Raw genomic sequence first — 13277 nt, forward strand, 5'->3', positions numbered from 1 at the left:
GGTTGACAGCAGCTCAGATTAGAGACCAGGTCAATGCCACACAGAGTTCTAGCAGCAGACACATCTCTACAACAACTGTTAAGAGGAGACTTTGTGCAGCAGGCCTTCATGGTAAAATAGCTGCTAGGAAACCACTGCTAATGACAGGCAACAAGCAGAAGAGACTTGTTTGGGCTAAAGAACACAAGGAATGGACATTAGACCAGTGGAAATCTGTGCTTTGGTCTGATGAGTCCAAATTTGAGATCTTTGGTTCCAACCACCGTGTCTTGGTGCGACGCAGAAAAGGTGAACGGATGGACTCTACATGCCTGGTTCCCACCGTGAAGCATGGAGGAGGAGGTGTGATGGTGTGGGGGTGCTTTGCTGGTGACACTGTTGGGGATTTATTCAAAATTGAAGGCATACTGAACCAGCATGGCTACCACAGCATCTTGCAAAAGTATGCTATTCCATCCGGTTTGCGTTTAGTTGGACCATCATTTATTTTTCAACAGGACAATGACCCCAAACACACCTCCAGGCTGTGTAAGGGCTATTTGACCAAGAAGGAGAATTATGGGGTGCTACGCCAGATGACCTGGCCTCCACAGTCACCAGACCTGAACCCAATCGAGATGGTTTGGGGTGAGCTGGACCGCAGAGTGAAGGCAAAAGGGCCAACAAGTGCTAAACATCTCTGGGAACTCCTTCAAGATTGTTGGAAGACCATTTCCCGTGACTACCTCTTGAAGCTCATCAAGAGAATGCCAAGAGTGTGCAAAGCAGTCATCAAAGCAAAAGGTGGCTACTTTGAAGAACCTAGAATATAAGACATATTTTCAGTTGTTTCACACTTTTTTGTTAAGTATATAATTCCACATGTGTTAATTCATAGTTTTGATGCCTTCAGTGTGAATGTACAATTTTCATAGTCATAAAAATACAGAAATTGCTTTAAATGTGAAGGTGTGTCCAAACTTTTGGTCTGTACTGTGTGTGTATGTATGTATGTATGTATGTATGTATGTATGTATGTATGTGTGTGTGTGTGTGTGTGTGTGTGTGTGTGTGTGTGTGTGTGTGTGTGTGTGTGTATATATATATATATATACACACACACACACACACACACTCTGCTGGCCAAAAGTATTGGCACCCCTGCAATTCTGTCAGATAATACTCAGTTTCTTCCTGAAAATGATTGCAATCACAAATTCTTTGGAATTATTCTCTTCATTTAATTTGTCTTCAATGAAAAAAACACAAAAAGAATTGTCCTAAAGCCAAACTGGATATAATTCCACACCAAACCTAAAAAAGGGGGTGGACAAAAGTATTGGCACCCTTTGAAAAATCATGTGATGCTTCTCTAATTCGTGTAATTAACAGCACCTGTAACTTACCTGTGGCACCTAACAGGTGTTGGCAATAACTAAGTCACACTTGCAGCCAGTTAACATGGATTAAAGTTGACTCGACCTCTGTCCTGTGTCCTTGTGTGTACCACATTGAGCATGGAGAAAAGAAAGAAGACCAAAGAACTGCCTGAGGACTTGAGAAACCAAATTGTGAGGAAGCATGAGCAATCTCAAGGCTACAAGTCCATCTCCAAAGACCTGAATGTTCCTGTGTCTTCCGTGCGCAGTATCATCAAGAAGTTTAAAGCCCATGGCACTGTGGCTAACCTCCCTAGATGTGGACGGAAAAGAAAAATTGACGAGAGATTTCAACGCAAGATTGTGCGGATGGTGGATAAAGAACCTCGACTAACATCCAAACAAGTTTAAGCTGCCCTGCAGTCCGAGGGTACAACAGTGTCAACCCGTACTATCCGATGGCGTCTGAATGAAAAGGGACTGTATGGTAGGATACCCAGGAAGACCCCACTTCTTACCCCGAGACATAAAAAAAACAGGCTGGAGTTTGCCAAAACTTACCTGAGAAAGCCTAAAACGTTTTGGAAGAATGTTCTCTGGTCAGATGAGACAAAAGTAGAGCTTTTTGGGAAAAAGCATTAACATAGAGTGTACAGGAAAAAAAAAGGGCATTCAAAGAAAAGAACACGGTCCCTACAGTCAAACATGGCGGAGGTTCCCTGATGTTTTGGGGTTGCTTTGCTGCCTCTGGCACTGGACTGCTTGACCATGTGCATGGCATTATGAAGTCTGAAGACTACCAACAAATTTTGCAGCATAATGTAGGGCCCTGTGGAGAAATCTCAAAATGGCAGTTTGGAGAAGGCACCCTTCAAATATCAGGGACCTGGAGCAGTTTGCCAAAGAAGAATGGTCTACAATTCCAGCAGAGCATTGTAAGAAACTCATTGATGGTTACCAGAAGTGGTTGTTCGCAGTTATTTTGGCTAAAGGTTATGCAACCAAGTATTAGGCTGAGGGTACCAATACTTTTGTCCGGCCCTTTTTTGTAGTTTTGTGTGAAATGATCAATGATTTGATTTTTGCTTCATTCTCTTTTGTGTTTTTTCCTTGCAAGCAAATTAAATGAAGATAATAATACCAAAGAATTTGTGATTGCAATCATTTTCAGGAAGAAACTGAGTATTATCTGACAGAATTGCAGGGGTGCTAATACTTTCGGCCAGCACTGTGTGTATGTATATGTATGTGTGTATGTATGTATGTATATATATGTATATATATATATATATATATATATGTATATATATATATATATATATATATATATATATATATATATAAATTCCAGTAGTCAGTGTGGGGGGAGGGGCAGAGCTGAAGGAGTATTCCGATCTCCAAGATCCTATCCCAATATGTGGTAGGTGTAATTACAAATTTTGGTGTAATAATATTAGCAAATACCTCCAATTAGAAATGTAGTATAGTTTTTTAGATTCGCTATGTCTTTCCTCATTTGCAGGACCTTAGTTGCTAGTGGTCGTAACCATGGATACCTAACTAACTGTGACTATATCATTGGTCGTAAGTATGGATATCTAAGGTTCTGCACGTGATGAGGAAAGAGGCATAGCGAATCAGAAATACTACATTTCTAATTGGAGGTATTTGCTAATAATAATATTTATTATTATTATCCCTACTACATTTTGGGATAGGATCTTGGAGATGGGACTCACTGCAAACACTTCAAGTAGCTCTCCTCTCTCAATAGTGTTGCCAGCTTTGTCAGTGATAAGCAGGCATCCACGTATCCACATATAAGGGGAAAAAGAACATGTCCCCACTATAGCTTAGAACAGGCTCAGTGTTAGACATAATGATGCAGTCTACAATTTTCACTGCAGAGTGATTGCATGTGCAGGAAAACCGTGATTAACAAATATCTGCTTTCATCTACAGCAGTTTGTGAGGAGAGAGGGACAGCACAGCAGAGTTGGCAGCACGTCACTTTCTTTAACAATGCTTATGGGTATTTGGTCCCACCAATGAAATCCATTTGAATTTGAGAGGAGATCCACAAGAAGTGTTTGTAATGAGACTTGACTTCTGCAACCCTGCCTCCCCCCCACACTGACTGCTCTGGAAGAGATCTGAAAGCTGTCAGATAATCACACACTCAGGTCTGCTGTGCTTCAGCATGTCCTCTCTCTGCCAGTGTGGAGCATAGACTGCCAATGCCATTGTGGGGGCTGGTGTTATTTCCTCAATTTTTAGCTGCCTGCTTATGATAGGTCAGCGCCAGAAAGAGGAAAAAGTCCACGCCACCTGTGAAATCGCCCTGATACTGCCCACTTAAAAAAAAAAAAAAAAACCTGTGTAAGTGGCAAATACTTGAATCTCTAATATCTTCACAAGAGAGGCGAAATAAAAAAAAAAACTTTTATTCTTCTCTTCAGTCACTATTACATAGTGTGTTAAGTTCAACCAGAAAAATTTGGAGAACCGTCCTCTTTAACCCTGTCATAAAATAGGGCAGGGTTAAAGCCCAGGACCCAGCACCACAATTTACGCCACTTCGTCCTTATGAAGTTAAGAGAATACAGTGACATTTCTTCCATTAAATTTGATGTGACTCGACAACAAATTATAGCTAGTGGGCACAATAATATTTCTATTCCTAATACTTGGTCTACATACGGTGTAGATATGATGTGACATTAACATCGGCCAGGACGTATTTTATCTGCTGTTCGGGGTGTTAGCCACTCTTTACTGTTGTTGCCAGCCTCCCTAGCTGTGTGACATCAATGACCCAGTTACCCTTGTTTAATCTTCTCATCAGTGATACTTGAGCTAGTCGTCCCTGGTCATCAGCTGTTTCCGTGTTGCCGACCCTATAAGACTATTCGTTTGTTCACCCTGCTGAATATTTATAACTTTGTTTGATATGGACTGGGGTGTTTAATACGGAGTATACTGTCATCACAAGTGTGAACAGCGGCTTATGAAATGCTTCACCTAGGTTGCATATAAGAATATAAAATATTCATGTTGTGTGGTGTGTGAGCACACTGACCTTAGAGAATTTTCTTTCCGGTGTATTATATATAGAGCCTTTTCATGTTTCTCAGCCCGTTCTGTTTTTGATAAGTACTTTATTTTCCCTGGCCGTTTTCCCTACTGTTCCAAATACTAGATGTTGCATGTGGTATAGATTTCTGTGATTTCACCATCATATGTGGCATAGTAAAACACATCACGTATTGTCAACGTATTTAATAACCACCATTATGCTCTGAACCATTTCTTGATTTACTTTCTCTCTGCTTAGATCCAGGTAATAGAAGATGATCGGACTAACAGGACTAATGAGCCTTTTATTACTGGAATGAGGGGGCAAGTTCCACCACTCGTTACTACCAACTTCCTGGTCAAAGATCAAGGTACACTTGGCTTGTAATTCTAGAAACTTGGTTCTCTTTAAACCTCTTTCTCTATTGCCACATGCTACTTTTAATAGAAATATTGCTCTATTGTTTTTTTCTTTTTAAACGTTAGTTACATACTGATTGACTAAAATGCTGTTAGTATGTTTTCATATACTTTACCCCGGGTGTCTGTGGTCCTGTACACCATTTTGTGGATGGCCTATCTGTGGCAGTAATTTGCCGACTTCTGGCACTGCACTTCTTCTGCATCGTGTGGCTGGCTGATTACAGTTGCTTAAAGGGAACCTGTCAGGTCCCCCGTGCCCCCAGGACCACCAGCAGTTGTCTGCATATGCAGACACCCTGCCTAATTCTCCCTGCATTACATTACATACTTTCTCTTAAGTCCATTTATGATATGTAAATGAATCCTTTGACTACTCGATGGGGCGTTGGTGTCCCCAGACCAGTCATCCCTGTGGGCGTGATAACATGGCTTACAAATGCCCTTCATCATCGCTGGCACTATACATACCTTGCGCATGCGCGCGGCTTCTTTCCCTCGCTCTGAAGTCGGGTGTAACCGTGCCGGCTTCAGAGACGAGGCGCACTGTGCACGATCGGATGTGCAGAAGACACAGCGGCGTGATAACATGCTGAGTGGGCCAACTAGGCTGGGGACTTTATACTTTTTCTAAATATCTGTTTGTGTGTTAAGCAGGGAATTTACATATGCACACACAACTGCTGGTGGCTGTAGGGTGGAATTGTGCAAAGAAAATGCAATTTTGTAATTGTTATTTTGGGGTTTTGTTTTTACGACTTATTGTGTGGTAAAAATGGCCTGACTATATGATTCTCAAGCTCAACATGATTAATATAATTGATGCCATATCAAACTTGAATATATTCATTTCAGTGGTAATAAAAATTCTGAAATTTAATAAAAAAAGAAAAAAAAAAAAGAAGTGTTTGTCACTTGTTTCGAGACCTGTAATACTTCCATTTTTCAGTCAGTGGATCTTTGTGAGGGTTCTGAGCTGACGTTTCTACTTACACCATGTTGGGGTATATTCAACGTTTTAATCACTTATTGCATTAATTTGTGATGTTGCAGCAGCCAAATAGATGCAATTCTGATTATTTTCTCTTTTTTTCTTGTTGCGTTCTTTACTGATTGGATTGACTATCTTATGTTTTAATCAGACTTTATTGGATGTGGAGATACCAAATATATATTTTTTTATGTATTTTTGCATAGGGGAAAATGGTGCTGTGTAAAAAAAATAAATAAATAAAAATTTTTAAAAAAAATAATATATATACACACATTACAGACCAAAAGTTTGGACACACCTTCTCATTTAAAGATTTTTCTGTATTTTCATGACTATGAAAATTGTACATTCACACTGAAGGCATCAAAACTATGAATTACCACATGTGGAATTATATACTTAACAAAAAAGTGTGAAACAACTGAAAATATGTCTTATATTCTAGGTTCTTCAAAGTAGCCACCTTTTGCTTTGATGACTGCTTTGCACACTCTTGGCATTCTCTTGATGAGCTTCAAGAGGTAGTCACCGGAAATGGTCTTCCAACAATCTTGAAGGAGTTCCCAGAGATGCTTAGCACTAGTTGGCCCTTTTGCCTTCACTCTGCGGTCCAGCTCACCCCATCACTCTCCTTCTTGGTCAAATAGCCCTTACACAGCCTGGAGGTGTGTTTGGGGTCATTGTCCTGTTGAAAAATAAATGATGGTCCAACTAAACGCAAACCGGATGGAATAGCATGCCGCTGCAAGATGCTGTGGTAGCCATGCTGGTTCAGTATGCCTTCAATTTTGAATAAATCCCCAACAGTGTCACCAGCAAAGCACCCCCACACCATCACACCTCCTCCTCCATGCTTCACGGCGGGAACCAGGCATGTAGAGTCCATCCGATCACCTTTTCTGCATCGCACAAAGACATGGTGGTTGGAACTAAAGATCTCAAATTTGGACTCATCAGACCAAAGCACAGATTTCCACTGGTCTAATGTCCATTCCTTGTGTTCTTTAGCCCAAACAAGTCTCTTCTGCTTGTTGCCTGTCCTTAGCAGTGGTTTCCTAGCACCTATTTTACCATGAAGGCCTGCTGCACAAAGTCTCCTCTTAACAGTTGTTGTAGAGATGTGTCTGCTGCTAGAACTCTGTGTGGCATTGACCTGGTCTCTAATCTGAGCTGCTGTTAACCTGCGATTTCTGAGGCTGGTGACTCGGATAAACTTATCCTCAGAAGCAGAGGTGACTCTTGGTCTTCCTTTCCTGGGGCGGTCATCATGTGAGCCAGTTTCTTTGTAGCGCTTGATGGTTTTTGCAACTGCACTTGGGGACACATTCAAAGTTGGCCCAATTTTTCGGACTGACTGACCTTCATTTCTTAAACTAATGATGGCCACTTGTTTTTCTTTACTTAGCTGCTTTTTTCTTGCCATAATACAAATTCTAACAGTCTATTCAGTAGGACTATCAGCTGTGTATCCACCAGACTTCTGCACAACACAACTGATGGTCTCAACCCCATTTATAAGGCAAGAAATCCCACTTATTAAACCTGACAGGGCACACCTGTGAAGTGAAAACCATTTCCGGTGACTACCTCCTGAAGCTCATCAAGAGAATGCCAAGAGTGTACAAAGCAGTCATCAAAGCAAAAGGTGGCTACTTTGAAGAACCTAGAATATAAGACATATTTTCAGTTGTTTCACACTTTTTTGTTAAGTATATAATTCCACATGTGGTAATTCATAGTTTTGATGCCTTCAGTGTGAATGTACAATTTTCAAAGTCATGAAAATACAGAAAATCTTTAAATGAGAAGGTGTGTCCAAACTTTTGGTCTGTACTGTGTATGTATATATGTATGTGTGTTTAATATATATATATATATATATATAATAAATAATGTGTGTTAGTGTGGAATGGCCCTCCCTTCTAACATCTGTCGGTGAAGGTGTAAGCTCAGTTTCTGAGTTTGCTTAAAGTCCAGGGACCTGACATTTAACGTAATAGTACATCACATATTGGGAAGGGGTACTAATCCACATGGTTGTCTTTCTTTCTGTTGTGTTATACTTGGCACTTTGTTTCCAAAATTGTATACACTGAACTACACCTTGCAATTTAGGAAATGCAAGTCCCCGTTATATACGATGTACTTCATACAACTTTCCGGCCACCTCAGATATGGCAAAACAGTCTCAAGTTCCAATTGCTGCTGTTATTAAACCTCTGGCAACCTTACCATCAGATGAGGTAAGAATGTATTACACTTATATCTAGGCCACAGGATATGTCCTAACAGTAGAGCGTCCACTTGTTCCTCATTAATTAGCCTATAGAGTTGTATCACAAGTCTGCTTTTATTGAAGTGCACTAGATAGAGCAACATATAACGTGGAACGACTAATGGAAAAGGTGCTAACTAAAAGGGATCTGTCACCAGATACAATAGAAGCTGCATGCATTATTAAGTAGCTTTCTTGCTCCAGATGAGGCCAGTGTTTTCCCACGTCAGAATGGCAGTAGAATCCTTCTTGGACATTTTCCTGTCTGATATTAAGACAAGGATTTTATCAGTCCAGCCCTAGCTGAACACGTAAAATGCTCATCTTAATATCAGCTTTATATGCAGCCATTTTTATGAGCCAACAAATGTTCTAATTTTCTTTCAGTTTTTACCTTTAAATACAGATGCAAATAATGACTTGTAACCCAAGTGTGTATACTTAAATGCGTGAATTTTTGGCTAAAAATAAGTTTTACAATTGCCTGAGTGTTGCATTGTCCGTTACTGGCTGCAGAATGAGTTATCTGAGAACCTGTCAGTGAGCTCATTAGACAGGAGTGTTTTTTTTTAAAAGCTGAGAGGAGCCAATTGGAAACTTTCCCGTCAGAAGGAACAGATTAAATCCTCAGTTTGCTCATTCTGCAGCCAGCAATGTGCAAGGAAACAAACGTGTTAGTAAAGACCACATGGTGCAACATTTTTTATGAAATCAAATAGCAACAATTATTCTTAGCACAAAATAAATGTATATAATAATAATAATAAAAAGACTCCGGACTCTTAGAAGATGTCAGTATCTTTTACAGAGTCGAATGCTTCTTGCCTAAGAAGTCTAGCTTACAGAGTAGTTCAGGATAAGTGATTGTCGCTCTTTTCAGCTGATAGGACTTCATTAGTAAACCAAATTTTTGTTCAGTAACAATTTATAGTCCAAACAGCATATATGGTATATTGTAGTGATGTTATTTTCATTTTATGTATTTTTGGATTGTGCCTCCCTATATAGGCCCCTCCTTGTATGGTTGATCATGGTGAGACTGGACCCATTCGATGCAACAGATGTAAAGCCTATATGTGCCCCTATATGCAGTTTATTGAGGGTGGGAGACGGTTCCAATGTTGCTTTTGCAGCTGTGTCACAGAAGGTAAGTTACTTACAGTTTCTATGTGTGTACTTGGTTTATGACTGGGTTATCACCCAGATTACAGACTTTTACGTTCCAAATCTCTCTTGTATAAGCAGATTGTCCTTTCAGGAGGCTTCTAAGCACGGCAGTGGGAGCTAGAATTACTAAGCTGATTTTTTTTGTATAGGAATTTCTGCAGCCCTCTTTAGTGTATGTGTGCACACAGCATCTTTTAGACACCAGCATACCTGCATCATTTTTGAAGCAAAACACCTCCATCATATATATATATATATATATATATATATATATATATATATATATATATATATATATATATATTTATATTTATATATATATATATATATATACTTCATCTGAAGTGGTTAAAAAGTTAGATAAAATACAACATATACACAGCAAGTTGTTTTGACATTGCTGTGCATATGTTCATAATTTTTTGGCGTGGTTTTTTTTGTTTTTGTTTTGTTTTTTTTAGCTCTTGAGACCAGTCTGAAAAAGCCGGTGTGCACATACCCTTGCTAGGGATTGTTTTACAGTGGTAAATGTATCATAAACAAGAAAAGTCTATGTATGTGTACTAAAAGAAAAAAAATGGATTCATTTTGGGCTAACCTTTAGCCTTATTTACCCAGCTTAGGTCCTGTGACTGCCTTTCTTTTTAGCATCATTTACCTGGTGGTTTTAGATTTATTTATTTAGAAACGATTACAATTGGATTACTATTGGATTTTTCTGTCTAGATTATATTTCCAGCCTGATACTGTGTTTGTGCATTGATGGCCTGTGTATGGATATTTTAGTTTGCCATTTCCGACAATTTCCATCTCTTTGATCTCATTTTGCAGTGCCACCTCACTACTTTCAGCACTTGGATCACACAGGAAAGAGAGTAGATTGCTACGATAGACCTGAGCTCTCAATGGGAACCTATGAGTTCACAGCGACAGTTGACTACTGCAAGGTATAACATTATGCTTAAAGGCATATTCCCATCTCTAAGATCCTATCCCAATATGTAGTAGGTTTAATAATATTAGCACATAGATTCAGTAAGAAATGTTTAGTTCTTCTGATTCCCTATGTATCTTACTCCATGTAGGGCATTACAGTAGCTTAGGTATCCATTGTTACGACCACTAACAACTGTCACTATATGAGTGGTCGTAACCATGGGTACCTAAGCTACTGCAATGCCCTGCATGGGGTAAGTGACGTAGTATAGTTCTTCTGATTCGCTATGTCACTTACCCCATGCAGGGCATTGCATTAGCTTAGGTACCCATGGTTACGACCACTCTTATAGTGACAGTTAGTTGTTAGTGGTCACAACCATGGGTACCTAAGCTACTGCAATGCCCTGCATGGGGTAAGTGACATAGCGAATCAGAAGAACTATACTACATTTCTAATTGGCGGTATTTGCTAATATAATTACACCTACTACATATTGGGATAGGTTTTTGGAGATTGGAATACCCCTTTCAGAGACGTTCTACCACATGGCAGGTCCATTCAGGATTGTTGACTAATTGATGAGTGAACTTCTATTCACATATTTCACTCCTACTTTTGTTTTTGTCTTCGCAAACAGAATAATAAGTTCCCAAACCCTCCAGCCTTCATCTTCATGATTGACGTTTCATACAATGCTGTGAAGAGTGGCTTAGTTGCACTGATCTGCGAGGAGCTGAAGCAGCTCATTGACTATTTGCCCAGGTTAGTCTTCGTACACTAATAATTTTCTATGCGTACTTTCCTAATAAGTTATGATCCATAAATAAATTCAGTCTTTTCTCATTTCTAGGGAAGGTAGCATGGAAGAATCTGTGATCAGAGTTGGATTTGTGACCTACAACAAAGTTCTTCACTTCTATAATGTGAAAAGCTCCCTGGCACAGCCACAGATGATGGTGGTGTCTGATGTGGCTGATATGTTTGTCCCTTTGCTGGATGGATTTCTTGTAAATGTGAATGAATCAAGGACTGTCATTACCAGGTAATCCCCAGTCCTATCCATAGAATAGCCAATAAATTAGTTAAGCCATAAATAATACAGAGTTTATTTGTCTCGATAATCACGATGTGTTAGTAATTGCGTCTGTTTAATGCGAGCAAGAGTGCATGAAGGATTCTCTAGATCTGTAGCTCTGTCCCAGGGAAACTGTGAACAAGGGGGCAGGAGTCGGCACCACTGGCCTGTACGGCTATTCATTTTATGTCCCTGAAGAATCCTTGTAAGTGCTTTCAGCAAAGTAACAGCCATTGCCCTGTCTTTCCTTTGTCTCCCATAGTTTACTAGACCAGATTCCAGAGCTGTTTGCAGACACCAGAGAAACGGAGACTGTTTTTGCACCTGTTATTCAAGCTGGTTTGGAAGCTCTGAAGGTAAAGAGTTCAGAAGATGAAACTCTTGTCTGACGTCATTCTGTCTTCAGCTCCTCAGTCATTTTGTATGTTCTTTCTAGGCAGCCGACTGTGCTGGGAAACTTTTTGTTTTTCACACTACTCTTCCAATAGCTGAAGCACCAGGGAAGCTGAAGAACAGAGATGATAAGAAGCTTCTCAATACAGATAAAGAGAAGGTAATCCACCATTATTGGGACCAGATATGTGATGTTTAGTACATTGTCCGGATTAAGATCACTCAGTTGGAAGGGTACAACATTTTCAAGAAGAAAATCCTAAATTAATTATTACCTTACATGCTGTTGCTGTGTTTTTATTTTTAAAATAGGTCGTGAAGGGGTATATCTTATGACGTATAGGTATGTCATAGGATGTGTGTCTCCCTTTGATGCAGGCTCCAGTGCTGAGCCCGCATCTTTCCCAGCACGACAGCTGATTTGATCAGCTGTCATGTGCCCCTAACAGCCACATCTATCCATCCACTGCTGTTAACATGTTAAATGCCACTGTCAATCTCTAACAGCAGCATTTAACTCGTTCAAACCAGTTGCGTGTTATAAACCCCGCTTATCTGCGTCCCTTTCACATGATTGTGGTGTGCCGATGGGTTGGTGTAACAGCCGGAGATCTGCAGAAGACGCTGTGCTTATCAATGTAGATCTCTCATGAACACCAGCACATGGTCAGCGTTCATAGGAGGAGATGATTTCTGTTAAATATAGCAGGGCTGGAGCAATGCTATGTGTAGCACAAGCGATCAGAAGATCGCAGCTTCAAGTCTCCTAAGGGGGCTATAGAAGCATGTAAAAAGTAGAAAAAAATGTTTTAAAAATTATTAAAATATATAAAAGTTCAAATCACCCCCCTTTTTCCCAATTAAAAAAAATACACATATTTGGTATCGCTGCGTTCAGAAATATCCGCCCTACGAAAATATAAAGTAGATTGATCCGATTGGTGAACGGCGTAACGAGAAAAAAAACTCAAAACACCAGATTTACGGGTTTTTTTTAGTCACCGCCACATTGCAATAAACTGCAGTAACAGGCAATTTAAACATATTGCAACATGCTTCACATGATAAAATGGCGTCATTTAAAGCTAAAACTTGTCCCTCAAAAAACAAGCCCACATACGGTTATGTGGACCAAAAAATAAAAAAGTTATGGCTTTTGGAAGAAGGGGAGTTAAAAGCATAAAATCGCCCGGCCAAGGAGGGGTAAAAAATGTATGCAGTTTGTCTTGAGGTCGCTTTCACAGTCCCATAAAAGACGGGCAATGCTTGGACTCCCAAGACTATCTTGGGTCCCCTGACCTGAGCTAACTCTCTCATAGGGTACGTGAACAATGTCCGGAGCCGCTGGCGGCCCCGACACTGCGGAATAGCCGCCGCCTGGCTTCCGCTCAATATCCAAATGAGCAGTGCCATTTTTTTTTTCCCCACCTGCAGCCTTTCCTCATAGAGGTTAGGCCTATGGGGAAAGCCCACATGCGGACCCGCAAGAGAATTTGACATGCTGCTGTCTGGGAAGACGCGCCCCATGTCAGTGTCCGCGGGTGATTCGCAGATGTCCGATACGCGTAGTGGACATAGGA

At 40.2% G+C, this 13277-nt stretch overlaps 1 protein-coding gene across 4 annotated transcripts in view; it reads left to right on the forward strand.

Moving 5' to 3' along the window:
- Positions 1-13277, forward strand: part of SEC24C (SEC24 homolog C, COPII coat complex component) — a 70503-nt gene that overhangs the window by 36670 nt on the left and 20556 nt on the right. For all 4 annotated transcript variants that reach the window (XM_073685789.1, XM_073685790.1, XM_073685791.1 and 1 more), the window contains 8 exons: positions 4693-4804; positions 7963-8090; positions 9131-9269; positions 10121-10236; positions 10867-10991; positions 11080-11271; positions 11567-11660; positions 11741-11857. In XM_073685789.1, coding sequence (XP_073541890.1) covers positions 4693-4804; positions 7963-8090; positions 9131-9269; positions 10121-10236; positions 10867-10991; positions 11080-11271; positions 11567-11660; positions 11741-11857 — 1023 coding nt within the window. The remainder of the gene's footprint in view (positions 1-4692; positions 4805-7962; positions 8091-9130; positions 9270-10120; positions 10237-10866; positions 10992-11079; positions 11272-11566; positions 11661-11740; positions 11858-13277) is intronic.

Source organism: Phyllobates terribilis, unplaced genomic scaffold (assembly GCF_046119375.1).
Source record: "Phyllobates terribilis strain yellow unplaced genomic scaffold, ASM4611937v1 Scaffold_5__5_contigs__length_657084704, whole genome shotgun sequence".
Taxonomy (NCBI): Eukaryota; Metazoa; Chordata; class Amphibia; order Anura; family Dendrobatidae; genus Phyllobates; species Phyllobates terribilis.